The 19,202-nt window shown below is 40.4% G+C and overlaps 2 protein-coding genes across 2 annotated transcripts in view; one reads left to right on the top strand and one right to left on the bottom strand.

Annotated features, from left to right (window-relative positions):
• The window catches only part of LOC111569902 (A disintegrin and metalloproteinase with thrombospondin motifs 20), an 87,589-nt gene extending 84,338 nt beyond the window's left edge, over positions 1-3,251 (bottom strand). The window contains exons 1-2 of the mRNA XM_023272341.3: positions 2,800-3,251; positions 2,318-2,679 (exon numbers count right to left, since the gene is read on the bottom strand). Of these exons, the coding sequence (XP_023128109.2) occupies positions 2,318-2,679; positions 2,800-2,890 (453 nt within the window). The 5' untranslated portion in view covers positions 2,891-3,251. The remainder of the gene's footprint in view (positions 1-2,317; positions 2,680-2,799) is intronic.
• Positions 3,252-15,356: 12,105 nt separating this feature from the next.
• LOC111569900 (sialic acid-binding Ig-like lectin 6) lies at positions 15,357-18,908 on the top strand. Its single transcript, XM_023272332.3, has 7 exons — positions 15,357-15,526; positions 15,699-15,792; positions 15,884-16,198; positions 17,556-17,855; positions 17,966-18,250; positions 18,410-18,524; positions 18,638-18,908. Exons 1-7 carry the CDS (start codon positions 15,425-15,427, stop codon positions 18,750-18,752), a joined length of 1,326 nt encoding a protein of 441 aa, XP_023128100.3. The 5' UTR covers positions 15,357-15,424; the 3' UTR covers positions 18,753-18,908.
• The last annotated feature ends 294 nt before the right edge of the window (positions 18,909-19,202 follow it).

The following is a 19,202-nucleotide window of genomic DNA, read 5'->3' as shown; positions in this document are numbered from 1 at the left end:
GTAGATGTTTACCTGGATCTTGTAGATCTCTCTTTTTGGTGAGGGAACTTTAGTTAGATGGTTATAGTTGAGCCTTGCAACAATTTCACGAGGTGTTAGCGGAAGGCTGAACAGATAAATGCTCTGTTCAGGGAGCAGAATTTGAGGGTTTCCAGCATTAGGTTAGAAAATCTGGCAGAAGTTTGGACCAACACAATAGTTGCTGTTCAGTACTGGGTGCTGAACTGGACCCTCGCAAATGAGAGACGCCTATTTGAAGTAATGTCGCATTCATGACATGGGTGGAATGACTGTTGGCACACCTCTGTTTTATTAAATCCCACAAAGACATTATGAAGCCCAGTGGGTGCAGAGTCATCCAAAAGGCACGTACAGTCACCTTCAATCTCTAAAGTTCAACAGGACATGAAGGCGTTATGAGGCTGATCTTTGCACAGAGGTTCATCACTTGCTGCTGGAACGAAGATAGACTCATTCCTCAGGACAGCCTGACTCACCACACACTTCTATTGTGTGAGTGAGCTGAGAGAGCCAGCTCCTCCAGGAACTAACATTTCCCACGGTGTGAGCAATCCTTAAGTTCCCCCTCAACATTCATTGGCAGTTGTCTCCTCTTCAGAGCATTTCTCCTCTTTTCTGCCCGTCACAGCTCACTTTGAAAAGGCCAAAAGCTCCTCAACCCTGCCCCCTCCCCTGGCTGGCCCCCTGGGGATAGCTTTGAGCAACTCTGGACGAATGGAGAACCTGCTTTTTGTAGAATGACCCCTTTGTTTTAGGGCTTAATTATTCCTTAATGACCTCATCCCAACAAAATGTGCCTGGCCATTAAAGCCCCAGTGATCAGATACGGACGCATTTATGACCCAATAGCCTCTGGTGCTGTATCCATTGTCCTGCCATTCTCAATGAGTGATGATGCGGATAAGCAACAAAGATTGTTGAAAAAAGGATGCAAACATGTTTGAATAAGTGAGTAATACATCAAAGTTGGGCAGAAGGGCAATTAAAGGTTTATGACCCTGATAATTGAAGTGCACCTCACATCTTAAATTGCTGTATAAACAGGGAAATCCCTTTTTTTGATTGCGTCTTGTTTTTTCCCTGACGCTAAACTGAATGTGAGTTCATTCTTACTAAGAGATAAGATACAATGATTTTTGGATCTGATGTCTCAGCAGGAGCACAATCACTGCATGCATTGTCAATGTCCAAGTTCAAAAAGCCACACAGTGCAGCTGATACCTATTCTGTGACATGCTATCCTGGTACTGTACACACTGCACCTATCTAAAATAAGGATTATGTCACTGATAGGGGCTGTGATGGGGAGGCAGTCTCCAAGGCTATGGTCAGTCACTCTGTCTGCGTTGCTGTGCCCACCCAAACAAGCCACTCACCCCGAAACCACGCAGAGTCCAAGCCAGAATCCGGCTGGCGCGACTGAGGTCAACCCCCTGCCTGGACCGGTAACCTTATGTGACCCATGAAGTCATCCCACTTCAGCAGTTATCAGACTCTCTCACACAGGAGTCAGGAAACTAAATGACTTGGGCATCAGGATTCCCAAGAGACATACTGGGTCCATAAACTCATTATTACCCAATCACTCCATTACAACCCCATAAGATCTGAACAATATGACAAAGGGCAATAAAAAAAGAATACTGCTGAGTGACAGTATCCGCTGTTTCAGACTTTTATAACCCTTTAGCTAATGAATATTTTCCCATTGGATCAGACAGTCTATGAAATGTGATAAAGTGAGAAAAAAAAATCCCATCACAAGCTCAAAGAACCCTGCAGCGATATCTTCAGATAGTTTAGGTATTCACTTTACAATGATGTAAATCACAGAAAAACGCTGTAGGTCAACTTTTGAGAAGCTGGAACCAGCAAATGTGGCTATTTTAATTGTAATTGTGAATTACGTGAATGGCTAAAGGAGTATTTAAAGTTTTGGATGACATACTTATTGATTAGGTTGCTCCTTTGGGCATTTCTGCTACTTTTGAAAGAAGAAAGTAATCACACTTGACAAAAAAAGGACAAATCAACCTCAACCTGTACTTAATCTACTGGTTTTGTCTGTCTGCCCTTTTATTGGAGCTTCTGTCTTGCTCAAGAGGACTTCAGCAGAGTGGATGCTTGCAGCCTGCAGAGTGCAACAGCAGCATCACTGCACAGATCCAGAGCTCCTCGGTGTCATTATCCCACTTACGTTTGGATTTACACCTGAGCTGATGGCTGTAGTGGGTCATGCATGGAAGAATCTCTTGACTGAAGGAGAAACAGAGTCTGAATGCAGTGAAATACTCACCAGGCCGGTGCACAGGCTGAAGACTGCAGGGTGCTCGCTCCTGGCGTTGACGTGTCCGCGGAAAAAGCAGTGGCGCATATCGCCCGGGTCATGGAATTGGGAGTCCGTGTCGTTGCTCTGTTCCGCTCCCAAGTGTGTCACCGCGTACGAGGGGGCGATGAAGCCGGAGTCTGCGGTCAGGTTGAAGTGGAAGCGCTCCCCGAACGCATCAATCCTGTAGTGAACCCGCAAACCCGACAGGTCGTCATTTAAACTCCTCCGTCTCCTCCTGTAGTGCAATTTGTGGGGGAACGACTCTCCGAAGTCATTCACACGGAGCGGGGTGATGATTTCATACGATGACAGCTGCTTGATGAAGCTTTCTGCAAAGAACAAAGTGAGAAAAAAAACCTGAATAAATGCAGCTGCGGACTGACAGCCCCACACATCTCCAACCGAACACCTTCAGCTGGGATTCGTGCGCATAAACCAACAGCACCAACCTTGTTTCGGATGCAGTCGCTGTTGCAGGGTCTCCCGGACAAGTGCTGACAGATGACACATTAGTCCAACCAGCCAGATTGCAAACTGCATGATTTCCTCCGCGAAGAAAACCCCAGGCTGTCCTGTCGTCTCCGAGGCAGTACCCTCCGTGTCTCCCCGGCGGCTCCCCCTCTCCCTCTCCTTCTCCCCCGGCTTGTCAGCAACAGGTCGTGGGATCCGCGGAGGCTCTCTGCAGCGCAACTCTTGCAAAGTGCATTGGCCTCATTGCATTGCTAAACAGCCACTACCCTCTATGCAGACCCGACTATTTATGACACAATCATCTCCCTCCGGGGACGAGGAGAAAAAAAATTGCTGCCTAATGTAAACTGCAGTCTATACCGAAAAGAGGGATCCGTGCCAAGTACGCTTTGCCTTAGCCATCTCTAGAACACCCCGTGCACCCTAAGCACTCACCGACCGCGAAGCAACGCCCCTACAGGCTCCGGAGCCAATGGAGAGTCCGCCTCGACCACCACACATGGGGCAGGCTGCAGAGCTACAACTGTTAATGAGACCAGTCAGTCACTGTGTGAACATCAGCCGACACAGTCCAAACCATCCTCAAGTCAGCCTCTTATTTCTGTCTGCAGCTGCATGTGAGTCACAGAAGACAACAAGACCTCACCTCTGCTGAAGAATGGCCATCTTTAAATACACGGGTCTTTATATAGAAAAAATATGAGAAATAATGACTTCATGTTGAGTTTATAGAGTAGATTGTAGTGACAGACTGGGAGATCCGCTGATCATTTCTGCATGTCACCCAACAGAAACAGCAACACAGATATGCCAAAGATCTGTTTAGGGTCATTCAGGAATGTGCCTCCATTGTATAGTTTGTCCACCAGAGAGCACCGACAAGCAGCCTAGAGTAGTAAGGCATGTGTTGCAGTAATGGGATTACTTTACTCAGCAAAAAAAGTAGCACAGTGTTAGTGAAATTTGGTGCTTACGTTATACTGGAATCCCATTTTTTTTGTCTGTTTTGAGGTCCATGTGTTTGCTGTCAAAGTGGGCGTTTGATGAAGAGTTGGTCTCAGTTTGGTCTCTTTGTGTTGAGCTGACAAACTAGTTCAGTTGGTGTTTGCTTGGGGCAAAGACTGGAGGTTGGGGGGAGGTGATGTGGCTCTACCAAAAGGAGAAAAAGTGTAGCTCCTAGTAGATCCAAAGTTGTCAAATGTATATGCTGGTTTTCTTAGGTGCTTTCAAATGTCAACCACTAGAAAGACAGAGTCAGGAATCAGCTGGTTTTGTTCACAGTTGGAGTATTTGTGCTGCTGATAGTCAGCTGATACTTCCACATGTCAGACTGGCTGTTTGTTGATCTAAAAGTGTTTTGTCTTTAAGGCCTATGCATGTTGATATAGAAAATGTGATGTGTGCAAGGCAACTTACACTGAACTGGGCCACAAAACAAAATGAATGCATAAAGTAATGAGATTACATTTTACATGACAAAAATCTGTCAAATAATTGATTCAAATTTTAACTAACTTGCCCTGAAAAAGGTTGGTCACTATCGAATATAAAGGGTCCGATTATCCAATCATCAGATTATGGGTTTGGCTTATTGAATGAGATATTAAGAATTTTTAAAAATATGTTATTTTCTCTATTGTTTTTATCTACTTGTGTGTAGAAAGAGTTAATTATAAAGTGTGCTACGTTGGCTCTGATGCAGCCAACTTCCTCGTGGAGACTCTGTGGTCTTGAACAATCTCCTGCCCACAGCACTGTCTGACTGGTTGTCCATCACAAGCAATAGCCTATCACCATGGAAAGTTAAAAGTCGAAAAGTTCTCTTTCAAGTAAATACATGTAAAATATGTATTTTTTAAAAAACATTTCAATGAAGATTTGTGTTGGAGTTTATGTTATTTTACTTTTGTGGATTCGATCAACTTAAAATTACATATTCTTCCTGTAAACTTTGTTTCTAATTCTAGCAAAGGTGTGAAAATTAGGTTTACTACATCTGATGTCATGATGTTTCCATTTCTTCTGTTCTTTCTATTATAAGTCCAGCACAGTTTTTCGAGAAGGATTACAGAGTAAGGAAAAGGAAAGAACAGTAAGACTAAAGACAAAATCCTGTCTGACATTTTACATTTGGGTAAAGCAAATGATTGGAAAAGTTGGAAACTTCAGATCAACTTTCCTCAAAATTAAGTTGCAGCAATGCTCATTTAAGAGGAATCAAATCAGTCAAGAACATTTATCTTCAGCCAGATTCATTAATATTTCATGCCCACTTAATTAAACTTAATTTGATTGCGTATTACCAGTCAAAGCAATTTATTTAAGTCGGTCCAACTCTCTTTCTTCAGTTTGAATATGTTTGATTTTGCTAATTAATCAACTGTCATATCAGATAGTTTGAAGTGTCACACACTGATATCAGTATAAATAAATCTCATCTTAGTTGGGCTGTAATCGATTGTATAATCGTATAATGTATTTTGGGACTTAGACTTTTAACATTATCAGCTTTTGTTGACTGAAGCCAAGAAGTATTTATTCAAGGGGATGGTCATTTAATCATGAGTCACATCACTGGGATATTAATGCTGCCTTGTTGTGTATGTTGTAAAAGAAATCTAGAGGAGTTAAATCAGTACTTGATGTAATGAGCTCCATAAATGGATGATTTATTTTAGGTTTGATGTATTCAGCTTCTGAACATGTGGCATTCGTACTTCATAAACTGGCCTCTTACGTCCTTAGCTTCAATGTCAGTCTCAATATCGCCTTACCAATTAAGACCTCAAATACTACAGTGAGTATAATTGCACTGTATTTTGCTGCAATAAAAGCAGTCATAGGGCTGAATTTAATAGTGCTTAAACAGTATAATTTGAACTAAACACAGACAAATCAACCTGAATGAGAGTATTAGTGTTTTGAATTATTTTAATCCTAAGGTTTATGTTGACCTATGTTGGCTGTATAGTACATTTAATGCACTATTTTGGCTACTACAAATATACCCAGTAGCATTTAAAAGATGTGGGAAAACATTAGGCAATCAAAGCAGCAGATAATTAGAACAGAGGGCATCACGAGCCATTCTTCACTGTCATCCATTGGCACAAGTCGACTTCTTTGGCTGTGATGTGGTCAGCTTCTCGTTAATCATTTGGGCACGTAAAGTCCTACACAAAGTTGATGGACGTGTGAAAGGAATCTTGTTTTTCATGTCCTTTGAAGACTGATGTCACAGCATTGTGAGTGATTAGACTCAGTGGGCTCACCGGAAACACTTTTGGATCCTGTAAGCTCTTTCTTTGACACAAAACATCTAGTCTCCAAGTCATGGCTATTACTTTTTAAAAGTCTCTCTCACTCCTCTCTCTCTCTCTCTTGCTCTGTGGACTTCTATTTCATGGACACAGTTCAGCTAAAATCACAGAGTGGTAGTGTGGTCAATGGTAGACCAAACACCAGTTTGCCACAATAACTTCTTCATTTTGTTTATATATACCTGTCATTGCAAATATGTTTACAGCTACAATATGAGGCAAACTCTAAATACCAGCAACAATTTTTTTATTTTCATGTTTCATGTGCCACATTTATTCGTATGTAAAGAGATGTGTTTCTCTTTGATTCTCCCCTTGAGAGTCAATCCAGGTTTTCCTAAATGTGTAAACGTCTGTTATGACGAGTCTTTTCAAAGTAAACCAAAGAGAAAAAAAATGAAAAGCACATCTGGAAACAGTTCAGTCTTCCTAATAAAACAAGATTCACACATTCCATCTTTTTATAGCTGACAACATTTATAAAAGTATGGATGCACTCACACTAGGCTCACTGTTTAAATCAGGCTTCCAAAGCTGCATCTGAATTTCAGAGCTCCTGAGATGAAGTTATTGTTATTTCAAGCAAAATCTTTCCACTGTAACTCCTCTGATGCCTCCCCGATGAGTTATTCATTCAGTCTCCAAGCCTCCTGTGAGGCTATTCATTCCACTAAAGCAGTGTCACTGTTCTTTCACTATCTGGAGCCAAGTGAGAATGTGCAAAAAGAGCTGAATTTGACCAAGAGAAGCCAGCTGTAGTCTTTAAAAAGGGCATATTTACATATATTATACAAAAGCATATCAGTGAGGAAAAAAATTAAAAAATCTAAAATGTTTGTGATGTTCAGTCGTAAAGCAAGCCACACGATTTACTATTTACAATTTAATGATTGATTTGATCACTAAGGCAAAAAATGTGTTCCTAAAAACATGAATTTTACTTTTACACAAATGATGTTAGAGCAGATGGAGTATGAAAATCTGACTTTTTGTGTGAAAATACTGATTATCTCCAGATGTGCAGCTTTGCCATCCTGTAGCAGCCGCTGCAGGAGGCTGTCTTTTGGTCCCTGTACTGCATGGCACACAGGTGCCAGCGCCTCCAGCTCTCACGCAAACACCTCTTCTTCTACCCTTTCACTAATCAGCTTTTATCTACAGAAAATGTTAAAGTTAACCACATGTCTGCACTGGACAGCTTATTTAAAGTTGGTGTAGCTACTCATATACTTATTAATTCTCCACACATGTCATAGTTAAAAGGACGAAACGTCCCCAGTTTCTGCCAGATGTGCAGGTCGGATCTCTGCACATGAGCCAGTTCGTGCTGTAGGCATTTATGTATAAATCTCAAGTGTACTTCCACTGCAAAAGGTTCAGTCCATCTTGTTCATGCACAAATATTCATCAGTCCTCATTGAGCCAGTGACAGATCCATTTCTTGGACAAAATGCAGCAGGAAGTCAGATCTTAGAAGCACCTAATTGCGATCATACCAAGGTCATTGCTTGTAATGTAACAAAGTCCTGATCAGAGGCTTGTTGGTTTCCACATGTTAACTGTCTCATTGTTTCGTATCTGAGTCTGATGATAGGTTCTAGACAGACTCTATTCCTGGCCCTTGGCCAGTTGACCCTGTGGGGTCAGAGGAAAGTGCAGGTTAACGTTTAGTGAAAGGAGCACTAATGACCAGGAGATGACTCTTCCATAAAACTACATAGTACATAATCTCAGTAATAAACTTATGAAGCCAAAAAGATTCTAAGAGGCATCCTGGCATCAAACTAGCACTCCATATCTTGTGTCATCATCAGTTAGCATCATATTATCGTATGGCGCAGTTTACATTGATATAACGAGTCTCAGCTACATACTGAATCAAGATGTAAGTTCATGTACATATTGATTTCAGCCTACCAGCAGGATAAAAGAAAGAGCATTACTTGTAAAAAAAAAGATGTAGCCGCTGACGTATCCCCATATGGGAGCCATCATAGTGGTGAACCAGGCATCAGTAGAATTCATGCTATCAAGTGTGCTACATTTAATTTAATGGTTTTGATGGTTTTGTGTGCTGCAAAAGATTCAATGACATGTGCATCCTGATTCCCTCTTTACTGATTTCTTTTAATCCTCCATTGCTCATTTTTCTATATTTGGCAGCTTTCTCTTCCTTTCCAACCATTTGTATGTCATTTGTACAATGAAGAATTTGTTTTTGTTCTCTCCACTTCTTGCATACCATGTTTCATGTTGCTCCTCCTGGTCAATCATTTACTCTGTAGTACTTTGTTTTGACACTGATTTATGACTTAATAGCAATGTAGTGCTGAACACGTTTTTCCTTAAAATCATCCTGTTTTCCCCATTTCAATTCAGGGAGATGATTGTGTAAGGAAATGATACAATTTGACTTGACAGAAGAGCTGAAGACGGAAAAACGAAAAGACAATCTAATTACGTAAATCTATTGTAAGACACTGAATAAACAGACAAAATCAATACCAGAGATTCCTGATAATAATTTGAGTAATGCTTAGTTATTCTACTGTACTCTTTAACAAAAAGCAGCAGTGGAAGCTCTTCCACCAGCAATGCCAGGTGATGTATCATTCAAGGTTTGACACAGTCCCCCTCCCCTTCCTTCCCTTGTGCTGTACCCCAAACCTGAGCTAAACCTGGGCCTGAGAGCCCAAACAGCTCCAGAGCCACTCTGCCTCTCATGGTTCACTGGTTTTGAACTCTCCAGTCATAACAGTGATCTATACCTCCTGATATACATCAGAGCTTTGCGTTCACCAGCCACTCCTTGCAATGTTGCAACCTCTGTCTTATTTGACGCATATTTGCACATGTAAGAGGTCCTGAGTGCAAAGACTGTAACAAAGCTTCCTCACAGGAGAGTAACCAGTAACTGCAACACATCACAGCGTACTGTTGTTGTCGTGTTTGACAATAAGTTCACCTTGACAATCCACAGAGCTTAGGGAAATATTCTTTAGCATTGTGTTGCAATATCCACTTGTGGTAAGCTCTTCTTGTTGTACTGTAATCTGCATAATTTGCTCAGTTACAAGTTGCACTCAGTAAGCATAAATTAGCTCTCAGTGTAGAAAAAACCAAATACTTGATCTTCACAAGAGCCAAAAACATCACTTTTGGATTGATGAAAGCTGACTTTTAGATATCAAATGTCTGCAATGGTGACTAAATTATGTATAAAAATGTTTTTTTTACAAGTGTAGTGGAAAAAGGGATCTTACTGCATTGTAGAAAGACCACTATTGAGGTATAAGTCTGCTCTTAAGCCCATAGACACCATTCAACATTAAGATTTATTACTGCTGGCAATTACAGCACTCATCACTGTGAGCTGTACGCTGAGGGTTGGTGGCTCTCTGTAAGGTGTGATAAACACTGGGTTTTATTTATTTATAAGCCTCTTATGGGTTTTTACTCTCTTACATGACCTCATTACTCTCTTTTAATGCAGTCCTTTCCATACACACTCAAATGACTGGATTACACTGCAGGTGCCGGCTGTTATGACTAAGCTTAGAAAATCCAGTGATAGCCACCATACATCTGCAACACGGAATAACCTAAAGCTGCATTAATGTTTATCCTTTAGGCAAATGAGGTTTATATTAGTTTATATTCTACTTAATACTTAATTGCTATCCTGCCTTTTATGTTCTTACAGGGCTACATTGTAAATAAGGCCGCCATACATCCCTGATGAATGAATGAATGAATGAATGAATGAATGAATGAATGAATGAATGAATGAATGAATGAATGAATGGTGGATTAGCATTGAATCATTTGGGAATAAAGCAAAATAAAAAAAAAAAAAAAAAAAAAAAACAATGGTGTGTTATGTCACTGAAGGAATTACCATAACACATTAGCCACACCTCCTGTCCAATCTCTTCTCCAACCATCCCCCGTCTCTGGCCGTTCAGGTGGTTCTCATGGTGCAGTGATCAAGGAGGTCGGCCACCTGAGACTTGTGTTGGCTTGCTCTCCAGATTAAGTCCCCCCCTCCCTCCCCAAAGAGGCTTCCGCCCCCCATTGCCACAACGAAGCTTCATAAGCTGCTGAATTCCTATTGCTCTTTAAACACAGTGGTCTGTCAGCCTCTTTCCTGCTCCCATTGAGTGAGGCATTGTCTGCCTCAGCCCCTCAGACAGCTGTTAAACAATGTCAAAGCGGCACTCTCTCAGCACTCTCCTCAGCACTGCCCGTTGATGAATCATCATATTATGGCAAAATAACCCAAAAAAAAATGGTTGACAGAAAACAAGAGGATTCCAGTTTGCTGAAAGAAATCAAACAAGGAGGCTTTTAATTTTACACTGCGGTGACTGCTGTGAAGACAGTTGGGTAAATAAACGATGAGATACAGATCCTGTATTTTGACTTCCTCTTTCATGGCACGGTCACTGTTGTTACTATTGTGTTGCTGATGTCATTACATCACAAGCAACAGCCTGCTGAGAGACTTTACAAGGAAGTTTTGTCTGGGATTGTAGCTAGAAATAAGCAGTTACACAGGATTTTAGTGTTCTTTCTAAGGAACAAGTGAGTAACAAACTGGGAACTGGGTGATGATGCTGAGCTGAATGACTGTATAGTAGATAATACTGACATGTCACATTTTAAGCTGGTGTCATGAACCTTTTTAGCAAACAGTAGCCTGTTTTTCACAAACATCAAATGGTAACATTAGCATTTATTTGGGGTCAGCTTTCTGACAGTCTGGAAAATGCAAGTCCAATTTTTCTCTTCTTTAGGCTATGCTTTTGGTCACCACCTACTTCTGAGGGAAATACCTGCCTCTTTTGCTGCAAAAGATTCCACTACGTTCAAACGCTATTCGCCAACTTTGTGTGACCTTGTGTTTGGTGCTGAGCAGAGTGTATACATTGGGCTTATCAAATGGTAATCGCCTACTGGGGTAAAACACTGAAACATTAAAAGGGAACCGTAATAGTAAAGCCATAGGTTGAAAAACACAATACAAAATTATCAAAAAGATTCTATAAAGTTTCAAAAACTGATGAGAAAACGCATAATTTTCCTTGAGGGGACACCCATGGGTACATAATTTAAGAGGAATTAGCACTTATTAGTTTTGTGACACTCAGCAGCTGTTTCAGAGCAACATGATATCTGGTAATCCAGTCTCAACAAATGTATCATCATCTATTATCTATTCTACAAGTCAGAGTGGCTCGGGATTTACTTTTTAATTATCTGTTTTCGTTCCTGTTACAACTCAGCATTGCGTGTTCTGGATTGTCAAGTTTTAACAGTTGTCTCTGCTCATATTAATGTGTACTTTCACCCATTTGAAAACGGAGCTTCACACCGGTAGAGGTGTTAAATTGCCTCTTGTTGTTCTCTGTTCTGTCTTTTTCCAGACCAGATTTATACCATATATGAGGTTTATCAGATAGTAAATAGGTTTAACCTTGGAAGCAACAGCCTGATTCCAAACATATTCATCATCTGTAGTTTGTGACTTCTCAGCCCATCCCCTCAAAGGCCAAACACTTACTTGGCTCTGTTTTCTCAAATGGAAAATGTATGCATTTTTAACAAAACACATGTGAAAGGAAAAAGAGTTCTGACTTCATGTGTGTGTTTGGTTTTAGGCGAAAGGTGTGTAGGGGAAAGTTCTGGTGTTGTAAAGACCTAATTTAATTCCTCACATGATTGTATCAATTACGCTAAAATGAGGAGACAAATCATACAGCCAAGCAAAGTGAGATCATGTTTAATGCTGAAATTGACTTTAAAAAGATCAGGCACCCAAAGGGGGGGGTCATAAACTGTAATAAGACATCATAGTCATAAATGTAACGCATAGAGGATGATGATCTAAACAGAAGGTATGCCAGCGTTTCACACCCAGGATACATCCACCTTGGCTCCGCTCACTATGACGCCTGCTACACAAGTCATGTGCCAGTCTCTAAGTGATTGGGTTTCACTGAGAAATGTATTCCCTTTCTGCAGTTGTCTGCAGGCAATCACGCATCCATCCTCACGATAGAAATAGTGGGTGGTGATTTCTTTTGACACTTGTCCTCAACCCCTGCTGATTTGTTTCCTTGAAAAATGTCTGCTCCAGTAAGTGGGGGGGGAATGGGAAAGCTCACATAATACAGTTGATGAAAGCGGACAAATCATCTTTTCAGTTAGCTGAGGCCTTAATGGTAGGCCAGTGGACAAGAGGAAGCATTTCAGCATCAAATTCTTGCACTTTCTGTGTGACACACATCAATTTGCCACCTGTTTCCATATCATGACTGAATGCCACACAACTCACAGGCAGTCATCATGTTTTACTCAAACAATGACCAGAGGGCAAAACGCTGACCATTTCAGCTGCAGAGCTTTGCATTTTCTCCTGTCACATAGTGGACTAATGCAGTAGTGATAAGTGGCGCAGGAGATGCCAGAGACAGCTGCCTTGTATTTGGGATATTAACAGCTGTGAACTTTAAGCGGGCAGTGACTCGAGATTTTGATGACAGTCCAGTAGGGGGTCCAGGGATCTTTCATCTGGTCCACTTATAGGAACCCGCAACATGCTTAACAATTGTTTAAGAACATGGATAAAGGTGGTCCTGGTCTGAGCTCCTTTTTTAATAAATGCTATTGCTGGCTATGGTGATTTCTTACTAGAAAAGTCTTGGTTCCAAGATTGGCTCTGTTCTGAAACTGTGGAGCCAGGAACCCAGCAAACCAGTCCACATTTCCTCCATTTTCTTGCGAACACGCAGGTTCAGATTTTCAAACTAAAACTTAACCTTCACTGGAGGAAACTGACCCTCAAATTATGTTTTATTACTGGTAGTTTTCAGGCCAACTGTTTAATTAAGGAAGTCAAACGATTTCTCAAACACGCCCTCTCCTGGACAACACTGGCACACAGATGCTTCAGAAAGCTGATGGATGCTTTAAAGCTCTGTAGTTAGTCCCAAATTGAACCCACCTCCACTGAAAAGCCTCGTATTTGTCCATCAACAGGCACATGACAATGATTACTGATTAGTGTGCTGACTAATCCAGTTTCAGAAGATGTCACTCTGAGGAGTTACAGTGGATCATGTGCAAGATCAGGCACATGAGCATGGAAATACTATGATGCACACATATTTTTCATACACTGGACACATGGGCAGGCATGGTGACTGTGGACAGCTGGTTTATATATACATACAGGTGAGTTATAGGTGAGTAGGTACAAGTGAATGGAGCGATGGGGATGATTAGGCGTATTAGGAACTGGAAAAAAGCTGTCAGAGCACAATGACTGCCAGATTGAATAAATAAATAGACAAATGATACCTACATCTGGTGTAAATGACTTGAAACATTATGGGAAGGTTGTAGGTTGAAAATATAGGCCACTAGTGAAGAGGATAAACAAAAGGTTCTAACAGCAACCCGCTAACACACCCATAATGAGGAGATAATTACACTGTGTCTTACTGTCTCTAGTTTATTAAACACATCTCTACCTGCTCACCACGTTTCACATGAGCTCAGTCTTAAAGACACAGTTCTAGATTTTGGCTAATATTCGTCATCTTACCGAGAGTTAGATGAGAAAGCTGGCATCCTAGACAGGAGACAATTATTCTGGCTTAGAGAGTCTGGTTCTAAAGCTCACTAATGCGTCCAGCACCATCGAGCATTTCGGTGTCGTCACTTTGCCTGGCACATAACTCTGCCTTAAACCACAAATTGATGTTTTCACCTTGCTGCTTGCATTCAACAAATGAGACCCAGTGCGTTAAGTAGTGAGGCGCTTTCGAAGTGCTGGTAGACGGACTTTGTGGAGAGCAAGGTTAGTTGTTTACGTGTGATTTCAGTATAAGTTAATTACCAACACGCTCTAGCTCTGTAGTTATGGTGCAAAAATGAGGCTGGTATTGATTTTTTTCTCACAACATCTTGGAATGACAACACGAGTGTTTCTTCAAATGTAGATCTCTCTTGTGTGTCTCTTTCCCTTCTCTGTCTATTTTTGTCATCATATACAGTATACATACACAAGCTATTTCCTTGCCTCACAATGACAACCTCTAATTTCCAGCAGTTGCCACAGGTCAGGGTTGACAGGTGATGCTGAGAAATCCAAGAGCTCAGGGGGAAATTACTCTACTCCACTTGCGCTCAACTTAATGGCTTCACGCCAGAAGAGGACATCCATTCTCCTTATATACACAAAATGCACCCACACACGCTCGCACACATCCTCATATTTCCTTCCCACTATTAACACTTTCACAAGGTTTGGGATCAGTTTTCACACCAAAGCTTTGGAGACAAAGAAAGTTTTCATTTATCATCACTTTTTGCCATCATCTTTCAGCCTGTGCATTTGTCCGTATGAGTTCAGCCACATCATCTGTATTTAATTTGATAATCAACCTCTTAGTTCCATGAGTTTGCAAAGTAAATTAAATATAACAGGAGAGAGCAGTAAATCCCCAAAGAGCCACAGGCAGGACAACTGCTGCACTATTTGTGACCAGCAACCAAAATAACAGTGAGGTCACATGGGGTGGAAATAGATAACACCACCCAATGAGAGTCTGGCATGAGGATTCTCTACTTCCATTATGAACGTTCAGAAGCTGAATTTGCCTGCGAGAAACTCTTTGAGCGCTCTTTGGGCAACTGGATCGCAATGCTCCCCTGCTATACACACACAGCATTTGGATAAACTGAATATGGCAAACAAGCACTCATCTCTTTGTGGCTGTTAAGCATTTAAATTCTCGCCCTTTCATCATCTGAAAAATGAGGTCTGCCTCTGGAGATTTCCTCAGTGTCACATTTCTTCATTTATTGCCACAAATATGAGGGTGTATAAAAAAAGAAGCAAGTACTGGTTGGTGCATCTCTACAATCAAATTAAGTTCAGAAAAATCTGGTGTCTTATTTTAGCATTCAGTGTAGATTTTGAAGGTTGCTACATTCATGATGAGATGTATTATTATTATTAATGTTCTCTGCATGTGTAGTTCAGATTTTAATATTCTATAAGTACACTTAAAGAAGTTTAATTTAGATACTGGCATGCACTTTTTTTCAGTTGTTCTGTGTTGAAGCTGCTGCAAACCCAGCTGCACAATATGATTACAGAAAATAGTGAGGTTGTCATTTTGCTTTCAGTCATCTTATGGCAATAATTGCAGAAATATATAAATAATCTAATACCAGACAGAGACATCTCTTGCAACGGCATCTTCCTGTTTCTATGAAAGCACATATTACTGCGGGTCTTTCCTGTAAAGCACCACTTCCTAATAACGCACAGTTTAAGAAGACAGCAACAAGCAGCACATCTTACAATAGCAGGGTGAGTGACAGCTGAATACTTTGATATTTTCTTGCATGTGTAGCATGTTGGATGTTTGTGTATGTAAGAATTTTGCTTTAACGTCATATAACACAGGTAGAAAACTATGAGGTTACATTCATCCTGAGACTACGTATCTGTCTTGTACTCATTTTTGCTCATTTTACCACAGTTCTGCCACAGCAAAATGAAGATGACGTTGATCTACTCAGTGTTTTTCTGGTTCTTTTTGAAAGCCAGCAGATGCCAGCTTCAATGTGTTAAAGGTTTGATACTGTGTTATAAGTGGCATTAATACTAAGTGAAAATAGCCCACGTTTCATCGAACTTCAGAAATAATTTTGCTTTCTTTGACAGAAACTTTTGATGAAACAAAGTTTTCAATCAATGTGACCGGACACGTTAACTTGGAATCTGGCAGCTGCCGTCAAATCTCATATAAACTGATCCTTCCAACAAACACAGTTACAGCCCCATATAAAAGGATATGGTTTAAAGGAGATCCAACAAATATTGTCACCACAACAGAGGTTGGCGAGGTGAATTCTGAGAGACAAGACTCATTCAAGATAAATGGCCTTCCAAAGGGAGAGTATGAGTATGGTCTCAAACTGGAATGGGGGTGTAATCAGACATATGTTTTTCCCCAGAGGGTTCACATCTCAGTTTCCGGTGAGTAACAGATCTTGTTACTATCTAATGTTGATTGATTTTATTGCATTGGATCAAATCTATATTATGAATGTAAACACAGCATGCAGCATGTTAGTCTTTCCTGCTTCAGAGTAAAATTTAAAGATATAATTTCTGTTGCTCATGTTTGAAAATGATTGCGTTTAGCCAAATGCACACAAAGTTGATGAGATGTTCAGTGATGACAAATTCTCAGTCACTGAGTTAATGCACACCTTTGTCAAGTCTTGCTTTAAAGGACAACAATCAGATTGCGTAACCAGAACACAGACACTCCTTTGACCAGTTACTATGAGAGGTCACTTTAAAATGCAGGTTCATTGAAGCGATGCCTCAGAAGATGCAAACAAAGATGAGAACAGCCTATTGGCATGATGGATGCTGGGATGTCTGTTTGGGCTGCAGTCAGACATTTGAATTTCCATAGCTCCACCATTCATCATCTAAGAAATTGTTTATTCTGTCCACAAAGATGTCGGTCAGCTTTGCCAAGCCCCTAAGGATGAACCAACCAACATTAAAACTAAGCATTACAGAAGTGCGACTTGTTACTGACCTGCATTTTATTGTCTGCAACCACAGTCTAAATCTGTTCATTTTCATTTCCTTCTTTGTGTGCTTGGCCATTCCATGCTGTCTGTTCTTTTGTAGAGATGCCATGAACACATGACATCTCTTGAAAGAACAAATACCTTTTCCAGTACACTATCGTTCATAAGTTTGGGTTCACTTAGAATTGTCTTTATTTTTGAAACAAAAGCATTTTTTTCAAAGAAGTTAACGTGAAATTTATCAAAAATGCATTGTAGACATTGTTAATGTGGTAAATGACTATTCTAGCTGGAAACAGTTGATTTTTAATGGAATATCTACGTAGGGATACAGAGGAACATTTCCAGCAACCATCACTCCTGTGTTCTAATGCTACATTGTGTTTGCTAATGGTGTTAAAAGGCTAATTGATGATTAGAAAACCGTTGTACAATTATGCTAGCACATGATGAAAGTGTGAGGTTTCATGGATAACATGAAATTATCTGGGCGACCCCAAACTTTTCAACAGTAGTGTATATTCAAAAGAATTGATAGAATTAAATAAAATATTAGATTAGATTTAACTTAACTATCTTTATAAATGAGACATGTACTAACACAATGAAATGCAATTTAGTATGAAACCATTGATTATTTACAGTCTAGTATATACATTATGTTACAGTACAAACAGAATGAACAGCATGGACAAAGCGCTATGAACACACTAATGAATGCAATGAATATATAGATGTGGGTGCAACATACACCAGATGCTAAACTTGGTTCTGTTCATTTTCAGCCTTAACGCAAAAACCTATGGTTTGGGTTTATCCCATGGTAGACGGAGAAGTTGCCAGAGTAACGTGCAGAGTTAAACGTTTATGCTCTGGTAGAGCAGATGTCCACTGGAAATGGACAAAAGCTGATGGAACAACTAGAGTGATTCAAGGGAGAAATGACGGTTATTCCCCATTTGGAATGCGGAATACAAATGAATTACTCCTCACTCCTACCGCAGATGATCACAACACCAACATCACATGTGTGGCCGTATATGACTATGATGTTGTTGAAACAACTGTCACCTTGACTGTAAAATGTAAGCAGCAGCAATATGTTTGTATGAATTATAGCCTTTTGTATTTGCACATCATGGAACACTCATCTGCTGAATTAGGAGCTTTGAGCGTCTTTCTTTCTTTCTTGTAGTTTCACCTAAAATCCTCAACAGCTCCCAGTGCACGACTGATGGAGAGCTGCTGGTCTGTGTGTGCATCAGCCGGGGGAATCCTCTGCCTCCGATCACCTGGCCCTCGATGGCCCTCACAGATTACTCAGTCAGCAGCTTCAGCAGCATCCAAACAGTGAAAAGCACCTTCACCCTGCCTACTGCTGACAACCTCAACACCACCATCAGATGCATCAGCAGCAATGAACTGGGCCAGGCTGTGAAGGACATTCCACTTCAAGAGAAGTCAGTTCCAGAGAATTTCTGTGAGTAGTTGTATGCAAGGTGTCACTGAAAAATTTTGAAATGCATATTTAAAGGACAGTTATGAAATAATTAGCAAGGAATATTCAACTCTGAACTCACATATTTTTTTGTTGTTTAAAAATGTTTTAATAATGTGTTCAAACTATCTGTTTCTTTAGCTGGGTTGAATTTGAATTACAAGTACAATGCAGTCTTTCCTTGGATAATTGTCGGTGTGTCTTTAAGCCTGAACCTGGTCCTCCTCACCATCCTGATTGTCTGCACTTGTAAACGGTAAGAACATGAAGATATGTTAAATGAAAAACCTGTAAACTACAAGAAAAATAGAAAACAGATTGAAGTTTGTTAAATGAAGATATTGTGTTTTTTTTCTTCCAATTTTGTAGCAGTAAAAGTCACCCGAAGGAACTTTGTGAAGAAATGAACATTTATGCTTCTCTGAATGCTACAGATGTTGAGCAACCTTATGGCGTAATCTCTTCACCAAACACACAAACCTGAATTCTCTTTTTGTTCACTGAGAAAACTTATTTCTTCAGATGGAGGTCTAAGTCCTGGAGTCATGTTTTGTTTTCATTGTTTGTTTTCATATTTAAACCTACTGAAAATTACATTTCGTGTGAATCCTGTAGACTGATTAAATGATGATATTGTTGACACTCATCACTCATCACTGTCTTATTTCGTCTGCAAATGTCAGCAGCCCAAAGGGTTCTCTGGCCGTTTGACATTTATCAGATACTTGGAACACAGTCAAATCACCATTTCAAAGAGTAAAGTAAGGTTTGTCGAGTCACTTCTGAAGGAGAGTGTTGCTCTCAGCCAAACTATTTTAAGGTACTTCACCCGTCAGCTCTGCATGTCGCTGTATATGCACAACCCCAATGCTTTTCTTTAAATTGTGGGAAGTTTCATAATTTCCCGTAGATGACCACATCCTGTTATGTCTTT

The sequence above is a fragment of the Amphiprion ocellaris genome, chromosome 3, assembly GCF_022539595.1.
Source record: "Amphiprion ocellaris isolate individual 3 ecotype Okinawa chromosome 3, ASM2253959v1, whole genome shotgun sequence".
In the NCBI taxonomy this organism is placed as follows: Eukaryota; Metazoa; Chordata; class Actinopteri; family Pomacentridae; genus Amphiprion; species Amphiprion ocellaris.
This window is presented reverse-complemented; position numbering and strand designations above follow the sequence as displayed.

Excerpts from the sequence above, each read along its gene's own strand:
- LOC111569900 (XM_023272332.3), top strand. The coding sequence starts at position 15,425 with ATGAAAGCACATATTACTGCGGGTCTTTCCTGTAAAGCACCACTTCCT. Across the intron at positions 15,793-15,883 it reads CCAGCTTCAATGTGTTAAAG|AAACTTTTGATGAAACAAAG; the intron begins GTTTGATACTGT and ends TTTCTTTGACAG. Across the intron at positions 16,199-17,555 it reads GGTTCACATCTCAGTTTCCG|CCTTAACGCAAAAACCTATG; the intron begins GTGAGTAACAGA and ends GTTCATTTTCAG.